General features: G+C 38.9%; 1 protein-coding gene across 2 annotated transcripts in view; it reads right to left on the bottom strand.

Moving 5' to 3' along the window:
• The window catches only part of LOC149568213 (threonine dehydratase 1 biosynthetic, chloroplastic-like), a 114,421-nt gene that overhangs the window by 51,902 nt on the left and 35,972 nt on the right, over positions 1-26,547 (bottom strand). For both annotated transcript variants that reach the window (XM_089821217.1, XM_089821216.1), the window contains exons 2-7: positions 7,465-7,644; positions 6,808-7,077; positions 5,168-5,374; positions 4,591-4,839; positions 4,408-4,481; positions 3,980-4,097 (exon numbers count right to left, since the gene is read on the bottom strand). In XM_089821217.1, the coding sequence (XP_089677343.1) occupies positions 3,980-4,097; positions 4,408-4,481; positions 4,591-4,839; positions 5,168-5,374; positions 6,808-7,077; positions 7,465-7,644 (1,098 nt within the window). The remainder of the gene's footprint in view (positions 1-3,979; positions 4,098-4,407; positions 4,482-4,590; positions 4,840-5,167; positions 5,375-6,807; positions 7,078-7,464; positions 7,645-26,547) is intronic.

The following is a 26,547-nucleotide window of genomic DNA, read 5'->3' as shown; positions in this document are numbered from 1 at the left end:
ACCTATAAGGTGGTACTTCAAAGGAGATATGCCTTCGTGAATTTATTTTTCGCATTTTATGGATATCACACTATTATACTCAGTTCCTTCAAAGGCATATTTTCATGCCCCATCTCTAGCCCCTCTAGGGCACATGCCAACAAATCCAAATGGGCATGGGCCTATAGGGCCACTGGCAAATGCTGCAGCTGACCCAGTTGTAGAGGAACCTATATTTGCCATTTAATATAAAATCAATCCATACATACAAAATACAAATTGAAGCCACTAATTTAAAAATCTAAAATACATATTTAGGAACAAACTAAATTAGATTAAAACTTTAAATAAGTTTAAACACAAGCTGAAACTTGAAAGTAAAAACCAAGAAAGTGTTAGGTTACGAAATTATTGGTAAAACTAAGATATTTTGGGGGAAAATTGCAAAAACATGGTGTTAGATCTTAGTCATTGCAATCTAAAACATGCTAAGAGAACATCGCTAAAGTTATTCTAGAGTTTCAAAATAGGGGATGCAACTAAGGCAAGACAAAATGATTTTTAACTAAAAAGAAAAAAAAATTAGAAAACTTACTTGTGAATCCAGATTTGCTTGAAAAGAGATTCGAATCCACTTCAAACCCACTTCAAATCCACTTGCAATCAATCTGCAAGGCTGCCAAACACTATTTCTCTCCTCTAAAGCCCTTCTCCTCTCCTCAAATGCTCAAAAATGCAAAACGAAAACAAAAGAAGCAACTCATTAGGTGTCAAAGTTTTATTGAGGCCACCCGTGAGAAGTCTACTAGTTATCGCGAGAAAGTGGTGAGAAGTGTAGCAGAGAAGTGGAAGAGACTTCTTGCCGAGAAGTTTAGGGCTTTGCGACATGAATTCTCGACAAGAAAACTATGTTATTTCTCATTTCGAGAAACTTCTCATGAGAAGCAGAGATATCTGCCACTTCTTGGCAAAAATTTGAACTAGTTTTGTATCTTGCGGAGATCCAATATTCTTATTGCTCAATTAAGAACTAACTCTCATCAGCTTCGATGTGAAACAAGGATGCGGAAAGGGCCAGAAGAAAATTGGGAAGAAAATGATGTGTTCTTTGCACTTCTAAAGCAATTGAATCCAAAAGACACTTTACTTTGGGTTGTGATGCTTACAGTGACATCAGAAGCAATAATGTTGATGTCTTTAACGGCTAGGTTATGGTAAAAATAAATCAGAATTTATAATTTTCTGCATATCCACGAACTCTAACTCAGAGAACACAAGGCAAGCCCATAATGTTCAACTCCACAAATACTCGATAAAAACAAGGCAACTTACAAAGTACTAAAAATGAAAACCTCTTGAAGGCACATTTTTTTGTACAATTCAATTACAAAATGTATAAATGAAAAAATTGCCATCTCAAAAAAGAAAATGCATGGATTTATGGAAAAAACAACATATGAAAACCACATTTTAACCAGTGTTTTACCTACATCAACATTTTTGCCCATGTTTTTTTGTTTCTAAAAAACCATGAGAGTTAAACTTGTGAAAAATCGCCCAGCAAAAAAATTGACTTGGTAACTCACGGAGTTAGCAAACTATGATTTTTTGGTAGCCATCCCCTTGTCATTCCCAAAATCTAGAACTTTTTTGCCACATTTTGCCATCTATAACACTCAAAGAAACAATGATTTCATGTAAATTTATTTTATGATAAACCTCAGTAAGTGTTCATTCCAAAGTTTTTCTAATAATAGGAATAGAGACTAAATGCTCCATTTGACGTTTATTTAAATAATAGCTAAGTTAATGGTTCGAGTTTGGTTCCAAGTTTGGGTACAAAGGAGCAATTTGCCAATCTGGTAAAATTTTGAAAAGCGGGATGGATTTGTTTGGGTTTTGTCGTACAAAAACATGGAAAAATTATATATATATATATATATACACATTTACGAAGCCTAAAATGTTGGGTTACCAGGTTCAGACCCTGTTGCTCGGATCCGGATTCAGGTTCGCACTAGTCTAGATTTGCGCTCAGATACGTTACGGGTCGAGACAAGGTCCTTATTTTGGATTGTCAGCCCACCTAGGTTTGTGCCAACACGGACTCGGGTGGACCCACAATCCATAATAAGGACCCTGCCCGACGTGGACCCAGGCAAACCCACAGTCCAAAATAAGGATCCTACCCAAACCGCTATCGAACCCAAGCAAACTTAGGCGGACCCATGGTGAACCCAATAGGACCCGTGGTGAACCCAAGAGGACTCGTAACGAACCTAGGAGGACCCATGGGTTTCTCTTTTTTTTTTTTTGTATATATAATGCATATATATACATACATATATAAATATATATATATACTAACAAACACACCCACGAACCCAAACTCAAACCCAAGTCTGTCCCCGAACCCGAACCAGTAACTTAGCTAAAAAAGTCCTAAATGAAATTCCAAATCTCTTATCCTTTGTCAGTTATAACACAGTCAAAGCTAGAATAGTTTCTAAAAATGTCACTAAGACGTTAGCACCAGCATTTAGCTCATTTAAGTAGCTGATATCGAAGCCATGGGTGTATTAGTATTTCTAAAAATGTCAGTGGATTGCATCACCACCATTTACCTCAATTAAGTAGCCAATATCCTAGCCATGGGTATATAAGGTTAGTCACTCTATAGAGAATTTTTAATTTTCGTACCCCACCCAGACCAAAAGTCGAATTGTACCATTTCGAGCTTCTGCTGGTCTGGGAGGCATTTCCAGCGAACTGGGTAGCTAAGAATAATAGTGGAGATATAAAAGAAAAAAAGAATGCATTGGCATAGTGTGATGGATTAACAATGGCGGTGTCCCCCACCCCCTAGGTTCAAACTTCAAACCCCGTTGGGGTGGCATTGTTGACTATTATATTGGGTATGAGTTCCCCCATTTGTGACCTCGCCGGTTCATAGCGCTGGGTCAAAAATGTTTGCCCTCTCTTAAAAGAATGCAAATATCTTATTCTACTTCCAAATGTATTATGATTTTTTTGGTGGACCCCAGATACAATAACCAATTTGCTAACCTTCACAGTGAGGAGAATGTTTTTAATATAAATGTATACTGGATATCAGATATATAGTACTATGGCCTGCTTATTTTTCTCAGAAAAACTTCACAAATAGAGATTATGTTCTGTTTGGATTCTCAGTACTGCACAGGTACATAAAATGTCAAGAAAGATTTTAGCAAACTATAGTTTAGTTTGCAAAATTAATTCATAAAACAATACATGGACTGTTGAGTGTCAATGCATTTTAAATTTCAAGAAAACATAATCTCCATAATCATCATCCAACATTTGGTCATGCTTATAAAAATGAGCATTTATTATAAGAAAACTGTGATACTTACTTCAAGAAAACCTTTTTTAGTGGCCAATTTATCTCTTAAATAAATAAATAACATACATGGTACTTATGTCTTCTGAGTTCTCACACAAACAATCGCATCTAAAGGATTCATTGAGATGGTCAAATACATCCAGTTGGCATAATCAACATAACTAGAACTTCATTTGCCTACTTAGTCTCAGGCTTTCAGCAGACTGCCTACTGGTCACTCAGGTTCAGTATATCAAATAGGATTTCTGCAAATATTGCATATCTTATGATGAAGCTTTATCAAATCTAAGAAGCAAAATTTTAAGTAAATATTTTATAAATCATTATCCTTCTCTACACATGACATATATAAAATATATAAAAATTTTACTAAAAATCATGTGTAGAGAAGGATAATGATTTATAAAATATTTACTAAAAATTTTGCTTCTTAGATTTGATTAAGCATCATCATAAGATATGCAATTAAAGATATATATATATCAACCAATGTATTTAAGCTTTTTAGTGCGTAATATAGGCACAACATTTTTCTAATACACTACTTGTGACTATGGCTAACAATTTATGAAAAGTCAGAAAATGGCATTGTGAGATAGTGATTTAGTTACTAACAAGATGACGGAGATGATCCTTAGCCAAGTCATTGTCTGTGAGGTCAATCGTTTTGAAACTAGAAGATGTCATGTGACCCTTCATGGCTTTGAGTTCCACTTCTGTATGAATGCCAACACTGCAGGAAAGAATCATCATAATATAAGTAAATTTCCTATATGGGCAAATAATTAAACCATTGGATCCTGATGTAAGTGCTACTATTAGCATTACTTATTTAGATCACCAAACTTGGCATTATCATTCTTACAAAAGACGAAAACAAACCAGACTTCAATAGTATACTTTATGTAGTACGTATAGCCATGTGCATTGTGTTTCATTTTCACTCAGAAGTAGTTATGTCCTTGCATTTGGGTGGTTATATAGGAATGCACAGAAATGAAAGGAAAACGTATAAACAATGCAGGAAAGGGGGAAGGGCTTGCCTATACAAGACAAGTGCTTCATCTTTGTTTGGATCACATCGATACTTGAATTCAGTAATATTTGTTGACCCAACCTGACAAAAATAACAAGTGTTCCAGTAGACTGAATTATCTTATTTCTCATGAAATTTGAGACTGGCATGCTGTGATATGATGTTTCAAGGCAAAAATTTGATTCCATACCAAATTACAAAATTTCTTAAAACTACCAGGTTCTTCTGGAAGAAATGTTGCAAGAACAGCCTCCCTTTGAGCGCCAACATCAGCAAGCTCAGTAACCAGCCCCAGACGTCCAAAGTTCATATTTGCTCCACTTGTTATAGCTACCACTGTTTCTTCCTTTAGTCCATAATATTTGCAATATGCTTTTGCTCCAGCTAATGCCAAAGCCCCAGCAGGCTCTAGAATGCTTCTTTTTTCTTCAAACATGTCCTGGTGCAGACCAAAAATTTAAATAAGAAATCATATGATGAGGAAATCATATTTAATATTCTCCTTGAAGGAACTGATAATAAGGTATTAATGAGGACCAAGGAAAAATCAAGAAACACCAATCCATAAAAGAGTAGATTAAACGATATAAGAATGCTACAAGTAACTTTGATATTTACTCTTCTATTAGATATCAAACTACAAAGAAAACTTCACAAATGAAAGAAACCAAGGTATGTAAAAGGAAGGTATCTAATGGTCCTTTAAAAAGGTAATAAGACAAATGAAAAGACCTAAAAAGAAATCCTTATTTGTTAAATTCTTTCACCTTTATCGATGCACAGATAGCATCACGACTCACAAGAACCACTCCATCCAGCAACTCCCTGCACAAGCGGAATGTTTCTTCTCCTACAACCTTTACTGCTACCCCATCTGCAAATCCTCCTACATGTTCCAACGTCACTCTCTTTCCATGATGCAAAGAAAGTGCCATGGCATTTGCATCTGCTGGTTCCACACCAATTATACGTACCTGTGAAAGAATGTCATAGCTTTCACTTAATTATTCTGTAAAACAAATTCGCACAGCAGAGTATGGTTATAAGATCTACTAAACATTTACTTTAGCAATATTAAGTCCATGTGACAATGATGAGGTGTACCAAAAATTGGAATTTGGTAAATAAAAATGTAAAATAAATCAGAAGGAAACAATGTAGCAATGAATTACAAAACATATCCCCATTCATCTCTCCTTTCTTTGATTATAATATCAAAGAGGGAATATCAGCAATTGATATTCAAAGACTTGTATAGCACCATCTTCAAGTAGTCATACAAAACGCATCAAAGAAAAAAAACAAGTAGAGTGATAAAAAAGATATTGACCCCAGAAAATAATTAAGAATGAAGAATTATCAAAAAGGCCAAGAAACCCAATAGACTACAATTCTGAGAAACTAGAAAATGAATGACCTTGAAAATCCTGCAGTACCAGAGTGATTCAATAAAGACTTGGGAACAAAAAGGTAGAAATTAAATCCAGACCAATCTCAGGGAATTGTGTCTTAAGGATTTTTCATCCATTTCTTCTATTTGTTGTTTAAGTCAAAAGAATCAAAACAGATATAACAATTGTCAGCAGTAGATAAGATTTGAAAGCCTAAAAGATGTTAAAAATTCTTAGACGATCAAAATCCAGAAAACTGACATGCATTTCTAATGGATTGTGGAAATCTGATTACTTTAAATAAAAGATCAATAAAGTCTAACCCAATGTATGACATCTAAGTCTAGAAATCTTTTAGTTCCATCTCTTATCGCAGTTTAGATTACCTCTTAATGAAGACAAAAACAAATTTAGCAATTATAAGCAGCACGTAAGATGCCACTAGACCTCAACAGAGTATCTACTGATTCTAATCTATAGTGATGGGCAAAATTTCTTGGTGTTATATGAAAGTGCTAACCAAAGAAGTTAGAATTACCAGGAAAAATCTCCCTTGACATGTGGAACCCAACCATCATCTACAATTACTCTCTAGCTTAAAATACTTGAGATTTTCAAGATCTTAATCAGTAAATGAATTGGGACTTGACAATATTAAATGCGCCTTGACTTAAAAAATTAGAAAATAGTATGATGGTTAGTCAGCGGTCCATCTCAAAATCGAAAGCACACAAGTTTGAACTCCACTTTGAAAAAAAAATTGATTAAACTATTAATTTCAGAGAAGGCCTAAAAATATTAGCATATCTTACCTGAATAAATTGCATGTGATGTAAAATAAGTCTCAGAGTGTGAAAAACATGTGCAAACAGATTTAAAAAATGAACAAAGAATTATCACAAGTATAAACTTGGACACTGAATGTTAAAGGAGCAAAATATTAAGCTATTATGTTTCATTCTGCATACAGATTTTTACAGAAGCCACAACAAATAGAGGTTAAAGGAAGACTCAACCTCAGGGCGGACTTGCTTTATATAAGACGCAATGCCAGCAATTAAGCCACCTCCCCCAACCGGCACAAATACAGCATGTAATGGACCCTGATGTTGACGTATAATTTCCATTCCAACAGTTCCCTGGCCTGCAATGACATCTGGATGATCAAAAGGTGGTATAAATGTGCGTCCCTCCTCCTCGCAGCGTTTCTTGGCATAATGCTGAGCATCGTCATACGAATCTCCAAAAAGAACAACTGTTGCACCAAGACGCTCAACTGATTTCCACTGAGCATTACAATGATTTGTTAGTTTAAATTTCATAAAGATAAACATTGCACACACAAACCAATTGTTGAGTCAGAAAGTTTGATTTTCAACAAGTTTGATTTTCAACTTTTATTAACTTCCATTAATCAGAAAATACAACATAGACATGATGATCCAGTAGTAATCAAATAAGTACATTTTCACTTCTGTTATTAATATGAAAATTGGAAAAAAATCACTGCTGTTGCTAAATTGAAAATTTAACAAAAAAAATAGAGTAGATATCTTTATCCCCTATAGACATTCTGATTCATCAACATTTCCAAACAAATCAATATCTTGCATTTTGCACCATAAATATTATATAGCTGAAATAAACCCAACAGAAAGATCTAATGGCCAAACCTTGATTTCAGGAGTTGTCAAAGGCATCACAATCACTGCATCACAGTTGAGTCTCTGTGCAGCCAATGCAACTCCTTGAGCATGATTACCAGCTGATGAGCAAATAACTCCTCTCTCTAGCTGCTCCTGAGGTAACTTGGCCATCATGTTGTAAGCTCCACGCAACTTAAATGAAAAAACCTGTTCCCCACATTCCAAGACAATAAATATACATCTGCACATCATTGATTCCCCGAGTCTATATTTCTGTAGTTGCAGACCCGCATATATTTTTCAAAATATTTCCAAATGGCATTAACAATGTAAGGCATACACAAGTTACTTAATTTTGACGAATAAAAATAGGAATTAAAAGGAAACAAGTAGCAGCATCCTGTAGGTATGCAAACTAGATGTGAATGAGAAATGAATACCAATTCAAGCATACATGCAAATTACAAATTTTCTATGATGCTGACTGTTTTTTGCAATACATAGATAAAGTTTGATTTTGGTGGCATATCAACTTCAAGCTCTCAACTCTTAATGAAATATGCTTTTGATTCATTTTAAGTGGGGAAGGGCCCCAACCCATTACAGATCTGAAACAGAAACCATCAAAAAAGGCTTATAGAGCAAGCCTATAACTAGAATACACTAAGCAGGGATTTGAAAGGGCCCAGAACTTTTTAAAACAAAATGTTAATCACACAAGACAGCAAGAAGCAACCCAGCGAAGAGACAGCACACTAAACCGATCAAAAAACCCAGAGCTCCACCCACCAGCACATAACAGAGCAGGAATTACAAAACAACCAACCAGCCATATCATCGAGGTGGTTTAGAAACAAGTACTCCAAAACAATTTTCTTTTCCAAGATATCTGGATCAAGATCCTCTAACCTAATTCTCTTCAGACTAGGGGAGAACATAATGGCATTTCCTTCCTTCTGCCTGACCGAATTCCATTAGGCATCCATGTTGAGGTGCTCCGTGGTTTAGTTCTTACAGGTCCCTTCTTAACACCTTTTCTTCTTAAGACAATAAGGGCTACATGCCACACCATCTTAAAACCTCATAGTATTGAGTGAGGCATCCGTCTTCCATCCATCTTTACTGGCATTAATATTTTCAATCTCCTAAATCTTTCCAATGGGCTGGAGAAATGAAACCCTTGCTGTAGGCTCTTTGTGAATTCTCTCACTTCTCTTGCAAGTAGCAGAACTATGACCTACTTTTCCATGATGATGGAAATGAATTGGAGAGTCTTTATAACTGATCTGCTGTACCCATACACCAAATTTATAGGCTAGAGAAATCTGTTTAAGGAGCACTTGACTATTGTTAACATACACAAATTTTAGCATAAGCCAGGCATTTCTTGTAGTCAGTAATTTTATTATGACACTAAATGTCCTAATGAGTGAGCTATATACATCAGGATCTTTTCACTCCAGAATTCCAAGGACAGGCAAGGTAGACAAACCCACACTGGAAAGATGGAGGGGACATCCTTTATAGAGTAGAAGTTAGGAATCAACTTCTGAAGACACCAACCATTTTGTCCCATGAACCAGTGGCCTCCTGGAATAATTCTAGTATAATCCTCCAAATTAGAAAAGGAGAAAAGGAAAAAATCATTAGCTATTGAAGTAACCTCAACATCTCCTGAAAGAGTCCACTTCTAAAGTACCCATTTTCTAATAGAATTGATCTGAGGGAAGCTACCACAAAATCTCCCAAAAAGAGACTTTGAAAAATGAGCAGCAACAGCTTCATGGATACATTCAAGAACATTAACTTGGATTTGAACTTCCATCACCTGCTCATTGGGATTTTATTACTTAATGAACATCCATAGGATTCATAGCAGGAGGAGAAGAGGCAGCCATCACCTCAGCCAAAATAGTCCCATACAAAAACTTCAAGTAACACAACATCCAAAACAGCATTCCTAGAGGCATCCTTCAAAACATTGGGAGAAAAAACAGCCAGATCCCATTCCCAAGAGGAGGGAAGGTCGCCCTAGAAGCATACTCCTCACAGCTCTTCACATCATGGTCGAAAGGCCTTAATATACTTGGAGAGAAAATAACACTCCGTACATAGACACAAACCCTTGTCCAACTGAAGTAGAGAGAACATGGTTTTGGTAGATCTGCAGAGACAAGAACTGTAATGGAACCTGGATCACGTAGAGAGCAAATGAGAAACCCTTTCTCAACCCCAAAAACTTACCACCATTCAAGACCACCTCTTCAGACTTCACAAACTTGTATCTGAACTTCAAACAAACTTCATTTAAGATATGTAAAAAGAGCTCATCCAACAAATCTCCAGTACCTTCAACCCTTTCAAAAGGGGCAAAACCAAAAGTAGAAAAAGGAGAGTAAAAATCTTCTTCCTCACTCACTCACAGAACATTTCCTCACATAACCCTGAGATCCATTTATTACTTAATGAACATCCATAGGATTCATAGCAGGAGGAGAAGAGGCAGCCATCACCTCAGCCAAAATAGTCCCATACAAAAACTTCAAGTAACACAACATCCGAAACAGCATTCCTAGAGGCATACTTCAAAACATTGGGAGAAAAAACAGCCAGATCCCATTCCCAAGAGGAGGGAAGGTCGCCCCAGAAGCATACTCCTCACAGCTCTTCACATCATGGTCTAAAGGCCTTAATATACTTGGAGAGAAAATAACACTCCGTACATAGACACAAACCCTTGTCCAACTGAAGTAGAGAGAACAAGGTTTCGGTAGATCTGCAGAGACAAGAACTGTAATGGAACCTGGATCATGTAGAGAGCAAATGAGAAACCCTTTTCTCAACCCCAAAAACTTACCACCATTCAAGACCACCTCTTCAGACTTCACAAATTTGTATCTGAACTTCAAACAAGCTTCATTTAAGATATGTAAAAAGAGCTCATCCAACAAATCTCCAGTACCTTCAACCCCTTCAAAAGGGGCAAAACCAAAAGTAGAAAAAGGAGAGTAAAAATCTTCTTCCTCACTCACTCACAGAACATTTTCCTCATATAACCCTAAGATCCATGGGCCGAATCTGGGACACTTTGTAGAGAGAACTCCAGTTGTAGATCATCCTCCTTACACCAAGAATTTGCACATGGATCAACAAGTTCATCAACATGGGCTCCACTAACATACTTAGCAAAGGCCAACTTGTAGGGAGAGAAGACCCCAAACAGAGAATTTCATAGCCCCAAGCAAGGGACAAAACTCTCAGCAGTTCCTCTCAAGCAGTCACCAATGGCATATGTGCAACCCTTGGCACTGCCCACATCACAGCTAGAGCCCTATGTCACACATTGAGCACACCAAAGAGGGTTCCTTCTAGAGGGTGAAACCAGAGCCCTACCTTCCTTAGTAGGCCCATCAGAAACAGCATTGCTATCGCTCCTGTCAAGATCCCCATCCTCTACTTCATCCTCACCTGCAGAGCATAGGGTATTCACTGCCTGCTTACCTTTCCTCTTCAACTGAGATCGCATGCTTGCCTTCCTTCCCTTTCCTGCATTCCCTCGTTCTACCCACTCAGTCTCATTTCAAAACTCATTTCAAAATTTCTTAATGAAATAGGTATCTTCAATTTTGTTCTTCCTTTTATCAAAAAAAGACTTGTAGCTTCTGTTAACTGTGAACTTGAGCGTTTACATGTAAAGGACAACTTGTAGTAGCTTATTTAATTGCTAAAGGAAAATGGCATTTACTAGCTATGTTACCAGCAATAGAAGATTCTAGCCTTACAAACAAGATCCTTTGGCAAAAACACTGGAATATAAATACAAGCAATAATCACCCAAAAAGAGCAATGCATGGGCAAGGAGCTTATCAATGATCTAATAGCCTCAACTACTAGAAGATTAAAAAATGTGAAAGTTTATCTAGTTATTATATGGATTTTCACTTTTGTATGTCTTGTGTGTGGAAAATCAAAGAAAGATAATATTAATTCTTGTGACACTCAAACAAAGAGATCATTGGACATTATTCATGGTGATTAGTATGGTCCGGTGTATTATGATTCAATTGGTAAATCTTGTTATCAATCTTCATTTATTAATGACACAAGTTTGAAGATTTTATCAAGTTTTGAGGATTTTAAGGTTCTTGTTGAAAATCAAATGGATCAGAAAATAAAAGTATTGAAGTCTATCAGACATGCAATTGCTTTGGAAAATTTGACAATTTCTATACACATACAAGTTTTATGAGATAGAAGACAACTCCTTATATGCCATAGTAGAATGACACTGCAAAAAGGATGAAAAAGGCTTTGATCAAAAAGGCCACAAGCCAAGTCACAGGATATATCGAATTCCATCCATGAGATTCGAATTTCAGCAAGTTTTTACACTTTCCAAACTCCATCCAAATTTTATGATACGTAATATAATATTGTTATTTAGTATAATATTATTTTATTATAAAACGATATTGAGTTATTTAGTTATGTTAAACCATTTTGACTGATTTGTGGATATATTACTACTATTTAAAATTAAATAAACATATGTAACTTATATTTAATGTTGTTTTTTTTTTTTTTACCCGTGCTAAATTTCATTCGTCTTTTATGATCAATGAACTTGAATTGGAATTTGAACCTTGTGACTTAGGCTACAAGTATGTTGAGTAGCAATCGCCTTGCCCAATGTTTATGGGTTGAGGTTGTATGAAACCGTAATTCAGATTATGCTATTTTTTGCAATTTTTGGTTTTTTTGAATATATATGTTGTTTTTTGGTTTTTCTGATATTTAGAAATGCTCAGACAAATGACCCAAAATGAAACTAATATGAAACACCAACACAATGATCTCAATTGCAATAATCTAGTTTTGCAGTTATTACAAAGCATAGACATATAAGCAAAGACTAATTAACAAGGAACCCATATGCAGTTTGGCATTGGGAATAAGTTGCAGCCTTAAGCAGATATTCGCTGCCACCAAAAGATCAAATGCTGCGTTGGAAAGCTTATGCCAATGCCATAAATTCAGATTGCTCTAGCTGTAACTTGAACGCTGCCTCTGTAGAACTATTCGCATCTCATATACATGCCTACCAGTGGCAATGTCAATGGGTATAGTGCAGTAATAAGTGGACATGCAGCCTGTGTACCGTTCCCTTCTCTAAATAGCAGCAGCAGCAGTAATTATATCTCTACAAACCCTTCACTTTCAGATTCTAAATGCAGACCAAATAATTACTTGAATGGTATACAACAGCACCATCGAAAGCCTCAGACAAATTGCAGATCAAACCCTCAGCAGATGGACACAATTCACTGGTATGCAAACCTAGCTCAAAGTGCAAACGATTTGAGGAAAATTCAGACTTCCTCTAGACTCATGCTACAAACCCTTGGAGCTTCATTTTTTATCAAAACAAATACAACCATGGAATGAGTCAATTTATTTCATGGAGGCATTTTATTACAATTACAAAGCCCAATTCTTCAACAACACACTAGGTGCCCAATAGCTTCTTGGAGACTCATTTCACTAACGAGGCTTCATCTTCACACCATCAAATTAGAACAATGAAGTAAGAAAATTATGCATTAACATATGCTTAATTGATAACCAATGTGCAACTTATTAAATAAACCCAATCAAATACTGATGAAGCCTAGTCACAAGGTGCCACTATTACAATAATAGATAAACATCTATTATTAGTTAATGGTAATTTATTTGTAAATTATTGCAAATATTAGAATGTTTCTAATATTTAAGTTAGTTGTAGATATCTAATAGCTAGAATAGAATGTTTCTATTCTTTACAATCGTTTCCCAAGGAAACATCATTCCATTCATTTGTATATAATGACCTCTTGGTCTCTATCAATAATATGCAAGTATTTTATCAATTACTTCGTAATATGGTACCAGAGCCTATACTTCAAAAAATATTGAAAAAATTATAATTTCTTTTGAAATTATTTGTTTAGATTTTTCAAAATCATTTCTAAGGTTTTTTTCTCAAAAACCCGCCTAGGGTTTCTACCCTTTTGAGAAATTCCTCAATGCAAATTGTGGGTCTTGGTCTCTGGTCGCGTCTAAAATCATTGCAGGGCTAATTTCTTCCTTAGATCTGACTATAAATTGCGACCAAGGTTTCTGTACATTTGCGTTATTCCCAAGAACGTTTTTTCTGCTCTATTCTCGCATGTCTTCTGGACACAATTTTCAGTGATTATTGCGTGTGTTTTTACTGCAAAATACAGGGCTCGTTTCACCTGCAAATTGCAACACAAATCCTTGGAATGCTCATTTTTTTTTCTGCAAATCGTGTCTAAAAACGCACATCTAGAGTAGCTTGTGATTGGGCAATTTTTGAGTTAAGAGCAACCAAACGTCTACAATAACCCTTCTTTTTCGCCCATATTTGCCATTGTTGGAACTTGAAACAAACATCTGGACTAATGCAGCTCGAGATTGTATTTCCAACGATTTTTTGCCCAAATCCGCCATTATTTGGAGTTCATTTGGCTACCGCCTACAGTTTTCTTCAAAACCCTAATTCTTGAACTCGAAATTTTTTTTTGATTCCAGATTCTTGGTGGGTTTTTCAAGAGCTCAACTAGGTTGTCAGATTTTTTTTGGGTGCCTCAATTTTCAAGCCAACGGATTTAGAAACTAGTAACATATTCTTTCTGGGTTTTTCGAGCTCTCTTCTGGGTCATCCTTCAAAATTTTTGGGTCTTCCGTTTTTTGCCTCAAAGAACGTGCCTTCTCTAATTTTCACATTTTTCATTGAAACACGTGCCATGGCATCTTTGACAAACATTATGCTCGAGGACAATGCAAAATTCAATGGTCGGAACTACAGTACTTGGAAGTAGCGAATATTAGCAATGTTTGAATATCGGGAAACCGATCAGATTGTTCTTGGAGTTACACAACGTCCGACTACACCTAGTCCTAATCAGATCACATGGCATCTGAGTAATAAGGAAGCAGTAGTGCTTCTAAAATTATCTGTAGCTATTGAACAGCTTCCTCATATTCCATCCGGCAAGACAGTTGCCAAGATATGGGTACATCTCAAGAATCTACATGAGACTTCTAACAAAAGCAGAGCCTTCTTCCTAAAAAACACTATGTTTTCTATTTTCGTGGATAAGCACACATCGCTCCAAATTCACCTAAATCAGATTCAAGAAATCCGTGATTAGTTGATTGGTAACAAGATGGAGGATATTGTGGTCATAGCCCTAAAAAGTTTTCCCAAGTCCTACGAGCAATATATCAAGACTCTCAACATCACTTCTACTGGTGTTGATCTGAAACTCACTGATATCTACACACTTCTACTTTAGCAAGATCAATGAAAACAACAGTTTGGTACCAGCTCCAACAGTTCAGTACCAGCTCCACCTCCACCTCCACAGAAAAAGCCTTTGCTGAAAAATCCTTTCAGAAGGATAAAGGCAAGTTTCCGCAATCGCCTCTGTAGAAGTCTTATGTTCCAGCATTAGATGGCTCTCGGAAGAAGAACATTTAATGCAACTATTGCCACAAGTTTGGGCACATGAAGGTTGAATGTCGGAAATGCTTAACTGCACAATCTAAGCAATCAGGTTCACAGCCCAAAGCAAATAGTGCAAAGCACACTAAGGAGATGGAATCTGCCTTTTATGCATTCATGGTTGAAGGAACTATAGATCATGTCAAATCGTCTACCTGATACATTGATTCAAGTGCCTCTCGTCATTTCACTCACCGCAAAGACTAGTTCGTTGACTACCAGCCCTATTCTGATTCTATTATTTTTGGTGGCAAAGAAGAGTACATTGTTGTCGACAAAGGCAACATTTAGATTCAGTCTGTTGGAAGGAATCTCATTTTCATCGATTTGTACTATGTTCCAGGGATGGAACTAAATCTACTCTCAGTCAATTAGTTATTGTGACATTCTCCATACTTGGATGTCACCTTCAGTTTACATCAATGTATCATTACTGAGCGGGTGACTCAATCTACTGTTGCAGTGGGTCTTAAGGATCATGGTCTTATCCGACTTACTGATTCTAGTGATTCTTGAGACTTAGCTATGGCTGCTCGATGGTCTTCTGTTAGCACACTTTGGCATCAGCGATATGGGCACTTAAATGTGCATTATCTCTCACAACTTTCTCCGAATGAGCTTATTCTTGGATTGTCAAAGATTCAAACTCAACAACTTAGAGTTTGTGATGCATGTTAAGCAGGGAAGCAACATCGTACACTTTTCACAAGTGGTGATTCATGGCGAGCTTCTTAGTTCAGTTTGTTCATTGTTTACCGCATAGATTAATTAAGTAATGCACACAAATAATGAACAAGAACAGCAGCAAAAGTATTCCTTTATTCGCATATGCCAAAAGATTACATAATGCTTCATAAGATAGGATGCCATAAGATGATTTACAATGTACCCAGACGGGGTATAAATACTTTCCGCCGAACCTTCTTGAAGGGGTCCGTCGGCTACATAACAATACTAATCTACCCGTCAGCTACAAAATCTGTCTGCTACAAACTGGTTACCGACGTCATCGGCTACAAAGTACAAAATCACCGACGTTAATCAAGTCGGCTAAGATCATCCCCCCCAAAAGAAAAGTCGTCTCTTGACGACTAACAAAATATATGAGACAAATTAACAACCAAAATACATTAAGTGACTAACTACAACAAGATAGATCTGTCATATCACTTTCTCATTCGTTCTGTGCCTGCACCAACTGGGCTCCAACCCCCGTTGCATCTGTAGCCTTTGCTAAGACAATACTGTCTCCTCAAGTTGACTTTGATAGCCACCTGTGCTGCTTTCTTTGTTTCCAACTCCTGGGTACCCCGAGCTAAGTGTTGTTGTACTGCCTCCAACTGGATGACCAGCTCCTCCCGAGCTCTCTATGCATCTACCAAGACAGCCTCACGTCCAACACCTACTCCAAGTGCCTCTGGTACACGAGACTCCATCCCTGCAGCAACTCCAAGTCTTCATCAACTGGTCATACTTCCCACAAATGATATCCACAACGATTGGGGGTCCAGAGGGCAACGCCCTCGGCGGGGTCGAGGGGCAGCGCCCCCGCTAGGTCTTAGGGCAGCACTCCGAAACCCACACAGAACTGCATGGAACACACTATTTTTGCAATTTCTTCTAATCCCACATTCTTTCTGGCAACTGTTGATGCTTCCCCTTCCCTTTGGCATCATCGGTTACTCATTCCAAACTACTTCAATCTGTCATCGTTTTTTTTTTTGGTTTTAATAATAGAAACCTACTGACACCCTTCTGCATCTACCGGTGTATTGCAATCTTCTTCTCCCTCTCTAATTCCTAGCTCATTCATCAACCGCCGAACTCAACATGAAATGAAGACAGCAAAAAGGAGCACCTTGCGAGGAAAGAAGTCCGCGGAAAACAGAAAACCACCTCCTGAAATGGTGAACGCCGGCCGCGGAACAATAGTCGGGAAGTGTATTAGGCCTGTGGGAATTAGAATGCGGAAAAGAATAGAAGTCCGCGAGAAGACCTCCGCGAGGAAGCCTTGGGTCCGTGGGACATCAACCCACAGAAAGGGGTCCGTAGGACCACCCGCGGGAAGCTATCCACAGGACATCACCCCGCGGAAAGTGGTCCGCAAGAAGCTGTCCGCGGGACAACACCCTGCGGAAAGGGGTCCCACGGGAAGCTATCCGCGGGACATCACCCCGCGGAAAGGGGTCTGCGGGGCCATTTGCGAGAAGTCGTCCATGGGTTACCCCGCGGAAACTCTTCCGCTTACCTTTTGTTCTTTTCTTCTCTCTTTTTTTTCAATTTATTTATTTTTCTTTTTTTTTTCAAATAAAAAAATACAACTCAATTTTCCCTCCACACTTTGCCATTCCACAATGACGACAGAGTCAAAAGATGCATAGCAACGCCACCCGATGAACTAGGGAGCCATTCGCGGATAGAGAAGTAAGTGTGCAAGAAATAAAGGAAACTGCGGAAGAAAGAACACCACCGGGGGTGGAAGAAGATGTCACCAAGAAGAATGAAGACAACCCACAATCACAATGCACCCTGTAGAAGAAACCGCGGAAGACAGGAAAAGGCCGCACTATGCCGTGGTTGAAAAAGTGAAGCCACCAATGAACAAGATGAGCCCGCGAACACCAAGATGCAATCCGCAGAGAATAGAAAGCCATTCGCACAACAAAAGTCTGCGGGAGGTAAAGGCAGGCTGCGGGGAACAAAAGACTTCCCGCAGAGACACAGCCCACGAAAAAGGTGTCCGCAGAACAATCCGCAGGACCCCTGTCCAAGCAAACTCCGCTCACTCTTCGATCATCATCTGGTTTCTTCTCTACTTTTCCATCAACCTTCATTGTCTTCAGGCTGTCCTTCTCCCTGTATGATTTTCTTTACTACTCCCTCTTCCTCTGTGATTTATTTCGTATGTCCTTCCACTGTGGTTTTCTTCTTTACTTCCGGTGGTATTTTCTTCCCTTCTCTATCTTCCTTTGTGATTTTCTTCACTTCTCCTCCTTTTACTTTGTTCGCTCGCTTTCTTTTCTTACTCCTCTTACGCTTGCCCTCGCTTTCTTCATTCTCAATTTTTTTCTCCACCATTTCATTGATCTCCATTTTCTGCGAGAGTTCTTGCTTTGTCACTGTTTTCACAGTAACCTCGATATCCCATGATTCATTCTGCTGCAACTCTGCTTTTTCTGAAGTTGACTCATCGGTCTCATCTCCCAAATTCATTGCTTGTAGTGTAGCTTCATTATACTTGATTGTCTCCCCCTCACTGAATGCATGGGCGGGTGTAACATCCAACGGTGCATCCCCCTCGTTTACCTCAGTGAACTCCTTTGGAAATTCATCCCCGCTCGGACCTTCCTCAATTGTCAGTACGTTGCAACTCTGGAATAGTTCGTAGTCCTCTATTTGCTAGTGGTAGAGACCGTTGACCGAATCCAAGTCGTCATCTGTTGATCCTCTGTCCAATTGCAGGATTCCCTCCCGATCTGATTCCATACGTTGTCTTCCTTCCTCCTCCTCTCCCTCGGAATCTGATGACAGGGCCTCTTCCCCGACCATTTGGGTGTGCAGATCAATAACAAATCACCGGCCTTTATTTTCGAGTGACAAGGTGTTCTTCTTCCAATCGTGCCTTACTCTGGCTTGAATAAGCCATCCACAGCCAAGGATGGCGTCGAATCCTTTTCTCTTCAACAGGATCACGACAAAGTCCAACAGGAATGGCTGTGTGCCAATCGTCACCGACTGTGCCATGAGAACGCCCAGAGGTTTGATGCCATACTAGTCCACTATGAGCAACTGAAATGTAGGGGGCCACAATGTCGGCTGCCCCAGCTTCTTCCAAGTCTCCTCAGGTAAGACATTACCGAACCCTTCGTCAACTATTGTGTCTGTGAGGACATGTCCGAGGATCCCCATCTCAACAACCGCAGGATGCCGGCCAGATGCGAGGGCTAGCAACATTTGGTCTTCTCCGCCTGCAGCAATTTCTTTCCCTCTACCTTGTTCTTCGGGTATCCTCGGAGCTGGTGCAATATTTGTGAGAGCGGATCGGAGCTGGGGCATCGTAAGAAGTAAATCATTTATCTTGACCCGTACCTCCGTTTGTAAAATCTGCTATACGATGTTTTGTTCCGCGAAGTTTCTTGCCGAAGTGTCGATGGTGTCCCTCAACTGAGATGCTCCCGCCTGCAACGCCTTTGCAATCTCCACCCGCGCTTCTCCAAATTTCCTCTTTTCCTCTGCCGGGTCCAGGTACTCTTTTGCTTGCCTTCGTGTAATCGCCAACACCTCTTCTTCATTCGTCCCAACAGTGATCAAGTTTACTCCTGATTTTGGACATTTGGCATCGTCATGATCGTCAGGTCCGCACCATCTGCATAATAGTTGGGGTGTATTTGCAGTTGGACATTCCCAGGCAAAGTGCCCCCACAAGTTACATGCGCGACATTATACAATCGGCCATCCGTTTACATCATACTGGATTCGGCTTCTGCTGGTATTGTTATTGTTATTGGTTGCATTGTTATTGTTGTTTTGCCCACGTCGATTATTCCTATAGCCTCCGGATGTGGCACCTACACTATTGGTGTTCCCGCTACTGCCCGACGAGGAAGCCTCTTGTGTAAGAAGCACCTGCGGGGATCCTCTAGTCTTCATGTTAAAGGGACATTCCTTGGTCAAATGGCCCATGATCTGACAAATGTCGCAAAATTGGTTCTTTGGACAAGATCCTTTAGTATGACCGTCAGTCTTACACTCTGTGCACCACAACTCACTACCCTTTGTCTCCTTCTGCATATTTTTAAACTCCTTCATCATGCGGATCATGTCCTTCTGTAGGGCGCGGACCTTCTTGTTGCTGCCTTCATCGTCGCTGCTATCTTCTCTGGAAGGCTCGTCGTCATCGGAATTAGATGAGCTAGTCTTCTTCTTCTTCTTTGTCTTTTGCTCACTTTCGAGGTTCAATGCTCTATTATAAGCTTCCATGTATGACGATAGCGGCACAATTTTCATTTTCTTTCGCAACTTTGAGCATAGACCTTCAATGAACCACCTTTTCTGTAATCCATCAGCTGGCTTATTCTCCATTTTGTTGATCAAGTCTTTCAACTTCCTGGCATAGACTCGGACTGTTTCATTTTTTCCTTGTCTTGTATTGTATATTTCTGCTACAATTTCGTTGTCGTCACGGAGTAGTTGAAATTTTGCCATAAACTCCTTCTTAAGGTCATCCCAAGTGGTTAGGTTTTGGGGATCTACATCGGCAAACCAGTCAATTGCCACACCCCGTAGGGTGGCTGAAAACTGCCAAACCCATTCGTTTGTATCGGTTATGCCATTTGCTCTCCAAATTGTCTCGCATGTCTAGCAATGTCGGATGGAGTCGGCCGCACCATTGCCATCAAACTTCGACAGCTTTTCTTTTGGTCCTGCCATCACAATTGGGTTTTGCACACAGGTGTTGTTCGGTATTGCAACACTGGCATTGTTCACTCCCACACCGGCGATTCGCAATCCCACACCGACAGACTGTTTTCCCACACCAGCAGACTGTACTCCCACACCGGCGGACTGTTCTCCCTCACCAGCAGACTGTTCTCCCACACTAGCAGTCTGTACTCCCACATCAGCGATTTGCACTCCCACACCGGCGGATTGTTCTCCCACACCGGCGGTCTGTTCTCCCTCACCAGCAGACTGTTCTCCCACACTAGCAGTCTGTACTCCCACATCAGCGATTTGCACTCCCACACCGGCGGATTGTTCTCCCACACCGGCGGTCTGCACTCCCACACCGACAAACTGTACTCCCACACCGGCAAACTGTTCTCCCACACCAGCGGTCTCAACAGCTATGAACTTTGGTGAAGAAGGATCTTCTGAAGTTGTCCCCTGCGAAAGTGTATCTCGAACGAAGAGTTCACTCCACACTCGTGCTCCCTCGGCACTCCAAGCCGTGCAAGTCAATGCTCTTCCGTCTGGATTCTCTTCCCTCAACAAACACAAATTCAAAAACTCCTCCCGTGCTTCTTCCACCAACTCCACTCGCTGTCGAGTCTCCTCCAACAATTCCTCCGCGCTCTTGTTTCCATCGGCAATCTTTTGGAATCCCCTTCGACGCTCTGCCTGCTGTGCCAGAATTAAATTTTCTTGCGCACTGCATATGCCATCTTTCCCCTTTATCTTATTTCGATCCTTGTTAAGCTGATTTGGCATTAAGCTTCATTCCTCCCTCCTTCCAGGTTCATAGGGCAACGGCGTCAAATGTTTACCGCATAGGTTAATTAAGTAATGCACACAGATAATGAACAAGAACAGCAGCAACAGTATTCCTTTATTCACATATGCCAAAAGATTACATAATGCTTCATAAGATAGGATGCCATAAGATGATTTCCAATGTACCCAGACGGGGTATAAATACTTTCCGCCGAATCTTCCCGAAGGGGTCCGTCGGCTACATAACAATACTAATCTACTCGTCGGCTACAAAATCTGTCCGCTACAAACTGGTTACCGACGTCGTCGACTACAAAGTACAAAATCACCGACATTAATCAAGTCAGCTGACATTCATGTCAACATCTGTAGCCCTCTGGCCACTCCTTCTATTCTTGGGTTCAAGTATTTTCTGTTGTTCATTGATGATTTCTACAGAAAAATATAGGTGTATTTTCTTAAAAAGAAATCAGATGCATTTCCTATATATCAGAAGTTTAAACCTTTAGTTGAAAAAGAGTTTGGGAAATCAATTATTACTCTTAGGTCACACAATGGGGGGAATTTTGTTCTAATGAGTTCTCTAGCTTCTTGGATACTCATGGCATCAAATGTCAATAACCACACCCCATACACCACAACAAAACAATGTAGTTGAACAACGAAACAGAACAATCACCGAGATGGCTCTATCCATGCTCAGACACAGACATGTTTCGAAGAAGTCCTCGGCAAAAGCAGTCAACACTACAGTTTATCTTTTGAACCGGTCACCCACAGAGGCGGTCAAAGGTAAAACTCCGGAAGAGGCTTGGTCAAGTTGCAAGCCCAGAATCAATCACCTGAAGGTTTTTGGCTCCCTTGCTTTTGTTTGGATCTCTGATGCATTACGCACCAAGTTGGATGCCAAGAGTCAGAAATTCATGTTTGCTCGATACAGTAGTCTTCACAAAACCTATTGCCTGATCAATGTTGAGACATCTCATCTCATCTACAGTCGTGATGTAGTCTTTCATGAGCAACAAGGACCTTTCATGCATATTTCTCTTGTTCCTAGTTCAACACATAAACCTATGAAGGCTCATGATTTGCGAGTTAGGCTTCCATTAGGTCACCCTGATGGAATGATTCTAGTAGCTCCTATAGCTCCAATTATACCCATGATCCCTATAGAGACACCTCCAGCTTCTCTAGCGAGATCACCTTGATTTGTAATGCTTCACCTTTGTTTGATCCAATTTCTTCTGATGAGGAACTTGATCACCAAGCATCTTTTGATACTAATGTCGATCGTTCTCCTCTCCGACCTAAGTAATGGGCTAAGACACTTGCTGATCTTCGTGATGATGAGCTCATTAATGGGAAAACTGCTCGGAAAAAGAGCAAACCTACAAAGTCTGTTAACTTTGCTCTCATGGCCAACATTCACAGTGTGTTTGAACCTCAAACATACTTCGAGGCTTAAGGAATTCCAGAGTGGGAACAGGCCATGACATCTAAACACCATAGCCTACTAAAGAATAACACCTAGGTCCTTTTTGATCTTTTGCCAGGGAAGAAACCCATTGGTTGCAAATGGGTTTATAAAATCAAATAGAAATCTAATGGTACTTTGGATAAGTACAAAGCTCGTTTAGTTGCAAAGGGCTTTTCTCAACGTCTAGCCATTGATTATGAGGAGACCTTTGCTCCTACTACAAAGATGAGCACCATCAGAAAAGTCCTAGCCATGGTAGCACAGTTTGGCTAGAAGGTCCATTAGATGTACGTCAAGAGTGCTTTCCTGATTAGTGATCTCCATGAAGAGGTCTACATAACACAGCCTCCTAGTTTCAAGGTTGCTAGTAAAGACCATCAGGTTCTTAGATTGGTAAAAGCTCTCTATGGCTTGAAGCAGACCCCTCGGGCATGGTACATAAAAATTGATAAGTACCTTAGTGATCAAGGCTTCAAGAGGAGTTCTTCAAACTCAAATTTGTACATCAAGACTACTGACAATGACATCATCCTTCTGGTTATTTATGTGGATGATTTGATCATCACTAGCAGTTTGGCATCTTTGATTTAAAGAATCAAACAAAATTTATGCTAGTCTTTTGATATGACTAACCTTGGGCTCATGCCTTATTGCCTAGGTGTTGAGGTTTGGCAATAGTCTTCTGGTATATTCATCTCTTAGTCCAAATATGTCAGGGCTTTGTTAGACAAATTCTGTATGCAAGATTGCAAGCCTACATCTACACCTATGGAGAAAGGTCTCAAGGTATTTGCAAAGTCTGATTCTCCTTCTGTTGATGATACTATATACAGGCAACTAGTAGGCAGCCTCATCTACCTCTCTACTACTAGGCCTGATATCAGCTTCGCAATCAGCTATATCTCACACTTTATGACAGCTCCTAAGGCTGATCATTGAATGGCCACTAAGCGTGTGCTTCATTATGTGAAGGGAACTTCAGATTATGGACTTCAGTACTCTCAAAGTTCTACTCCTAGACTCAGTGGATTCACAGATTCAGATTGGGCAGGCTCTATTGACGATAAAAAGTCAGCTTCTAGATATATGTTCAGTTTGGGATCCAATGCAGTCACATGGACCAATAAGAAGTAGCAGGCAGTTTCTCTCTCCTCTACAAAGCCCAAATACAGAGGAACTGTTAAGGTAGGATGTGAAGTTGTTTGGCTTCATCGGATGCTTGGGGATATGCAGATGTCACCAACAGGACCGACTACTTTGTTTGTTGATAAAGAAGACATTATCAAGTTAACCCAAAATCCAGTCTTCCATGAATGAACCAAGCATGTAGATGTTCACTATCACTACATACAACAGCTAGTTGAAGATGAGACAATAGATTTGCAGTATGTTCCTACCATAGATCAGACTGCAAACATTCTCACCAAGCCTCTCGGTCCTAATAAGTTTGTCAAACTCAAATGACAGCTTGGTGTTGTGGATAGATTAACCATTAAGGAAGGGTACTACGATAATAGATAAACGTCTATTATTAGTTAATGGTAATCTATTTGTAAACTATTGTAAATATTAGAATTTTTTAATATTTAAGTTAGTTGTAGATAACTGATAGCTAGTATAGAATGTTTCTATTCTTTACAATTGTTTCCTAAGGAAGCATCATTCCATTGATTTGTATATAATGACCTCTTGATCTCTATTAATAATATGCAAGTATTTTACCAATTACTTCGTAATAGCCACAACTGCACTGCTAAAAATAGAAACTATGCATATTCAACTTACTATAAATAGAGAGTCACTTCATTGAGACCCTCGAATCACAGTGTCAACTCACAAGGGTCGCAATGATGAATTGACATCGCCAAGCTACTAGAACCTGCTAAATTGGGGACATTACAAAGGTTGTAAGTATTGCATGTTTTTTAATTAGTATCTCTACTTGTTTTGCTCTAGTAGTTAAGACACCATATGTGGACAAGTAAAAAGCCTTTTGTTTTGCCCACTAGAGTTTTTGGCACTGAGACTTTTTTTCATATAGCTACACAAAAATGGTCTAAATTGGATTTCAAGGATAGAAAATGTATTTCTTTGATGGAAATAATATTAAGGCCTATAAACCTTGTAATCCTCAATCACAAAAAATGATTTAATCTAGATTCGTGATTTTTTGGGAGCTCAAAGTTATTATTGATCTTACACAACTGCGGGATAAGGCAATGCATTCGATGACTAAGATTATGAAGCCAAAAGATGCAATGTTAAAGAACAAAATATTAGACAAGAAGATGTGTGGAAAGAAGGTTTAGGTTTAATAATTTACAAAGAAAATAGCAAAAACTTCTTACTACACCCTTGAGAAGGTTCAAAATCAAAGAGTTTAGACTAAGAAGGTGAGAGCTTACTAAATTCGCATGAATGTTTGAATTCAAGGAGTTAAGAGAAAGAATCTCAAGAGCTTCTTACTATAGCCTAGAAAGGTCCACTAGGCAATGAGAACTAGAGTATAGGTATAGTCCACACAATTTTACCTTTGTATTAGTTTTATCTTGTATTAAGAATGAATCCATATCTATGAAAGAGGATCTTCCTTTAAAGGAGCATAAGTCTAGGATAAAGGCCATGTAAAAGGAGATAATGGCCTTGGAAAATCATAAGACATGGGCTTTAGTGGATAAGCTCAAGTGGTTGTTCAAAAAGAAAGTTGGAGCAAATTAAAAGTTGGAGAGGTACAAAAAAAGAAGTGGTGAAAGCTTACGGGTAGATTAAGGGGGATGAGTTTGGTGAAATGTTTTGCCTTTTCCAAAACTATAATCTATCAAATCCCTGCTTTCTATTGTTGTTGCTTATAATTTAAAAAAGAAGCAAACAAATCTTACAACAATTGTTTTGTAGGGGAATTTTAAAGACAAAAGGTTATATAAGTCTAGTAGTTTTGTGATGAAAGAAAAGGAAAACATGGTTTGTTGGTTAAAGCAATCATTGTATGGTTTACAGCTAGGAACCTCATGCTCCTGATCCAATATGTCTTCGATATGGGTCCAAATTTGGTAACTCTTGGAGGCTCATGTTGTGCATTATCGTGGTAATTCTTCTTTATACAAGTATTAGCTTAGTTACCAAGGTTTCATCACTTTGCCCTCCGAACCACTTATTGGTTTGAACCAGTACCCAATTCGGGTCCAATTCATCCAAAATTCACCTAGGGTTCAAAAATATTTGGTGCATCAACAACTCCTTGATTTTCCTACAAGATGTTATATGTAGGCATCCTAGGTTGCATCTTTGACATAGAGTATGTTAATTGCACAAAATAGACTAGACTAGATCATGAATGTGGAGACAATGAGCTTCTCCAATGGTAGACATGAACAGAATAAATCCATCATTGACGGATAGAACAATGTTGTAGGTATAACTCTGCTTCTTTTATAACATGATACACTTCTTTCCAAGCACTTGTTGTATGCCTATTGTTATAAGCAGGGCTTTCAACAAAGGAGCTCTCTTGTTTGTATTCAACTTGTCTAGCAAGGCCTCAGATATGCCAATCAATTGGACAATGTTTTGTAATGATGCTATGATTACAACTACAAGTTTAAAGTTTATGGTGTTTTTGTTGTTTAAAGGATTAAATCATATGATTTTATGATACTATGTGACAATCTAATTTTAACTTAAGCTTCTAGCCTTCATGTATATATATATAATTTTTACATGTTTTTGTACAAACCCACCCAAAACCCTTTCCAAAATTTTGTCATACTAGCAAAACAGTCCTTTGAACCTGTATTTCAAATCAAACTCAAACCAGTAACTAAGAGTATTAGCAGATGGATTCTTGGGGAGT

This window comes from Cupressus sempervirens, chromosome 3 (assembly GCF_028749045.1).
Source record: "Cupressus sempervirens isolate cs-2001-9-10 chromosome 3, ASM2874904v1, whole genome shotgun sequence".
NCBI classification, from domain to species: Eukaryota; Viridiplantae; Streptophyta; class Pinopsida; order Cupressales; family Cupressaceae; genus Cupressus; species Cupressus sempervirens.
The sequence above is the reverse complement of the archived record's forward strand: the minus strand, read 5'-3'. Positions and strand labels throughout refer to the sequence as shown.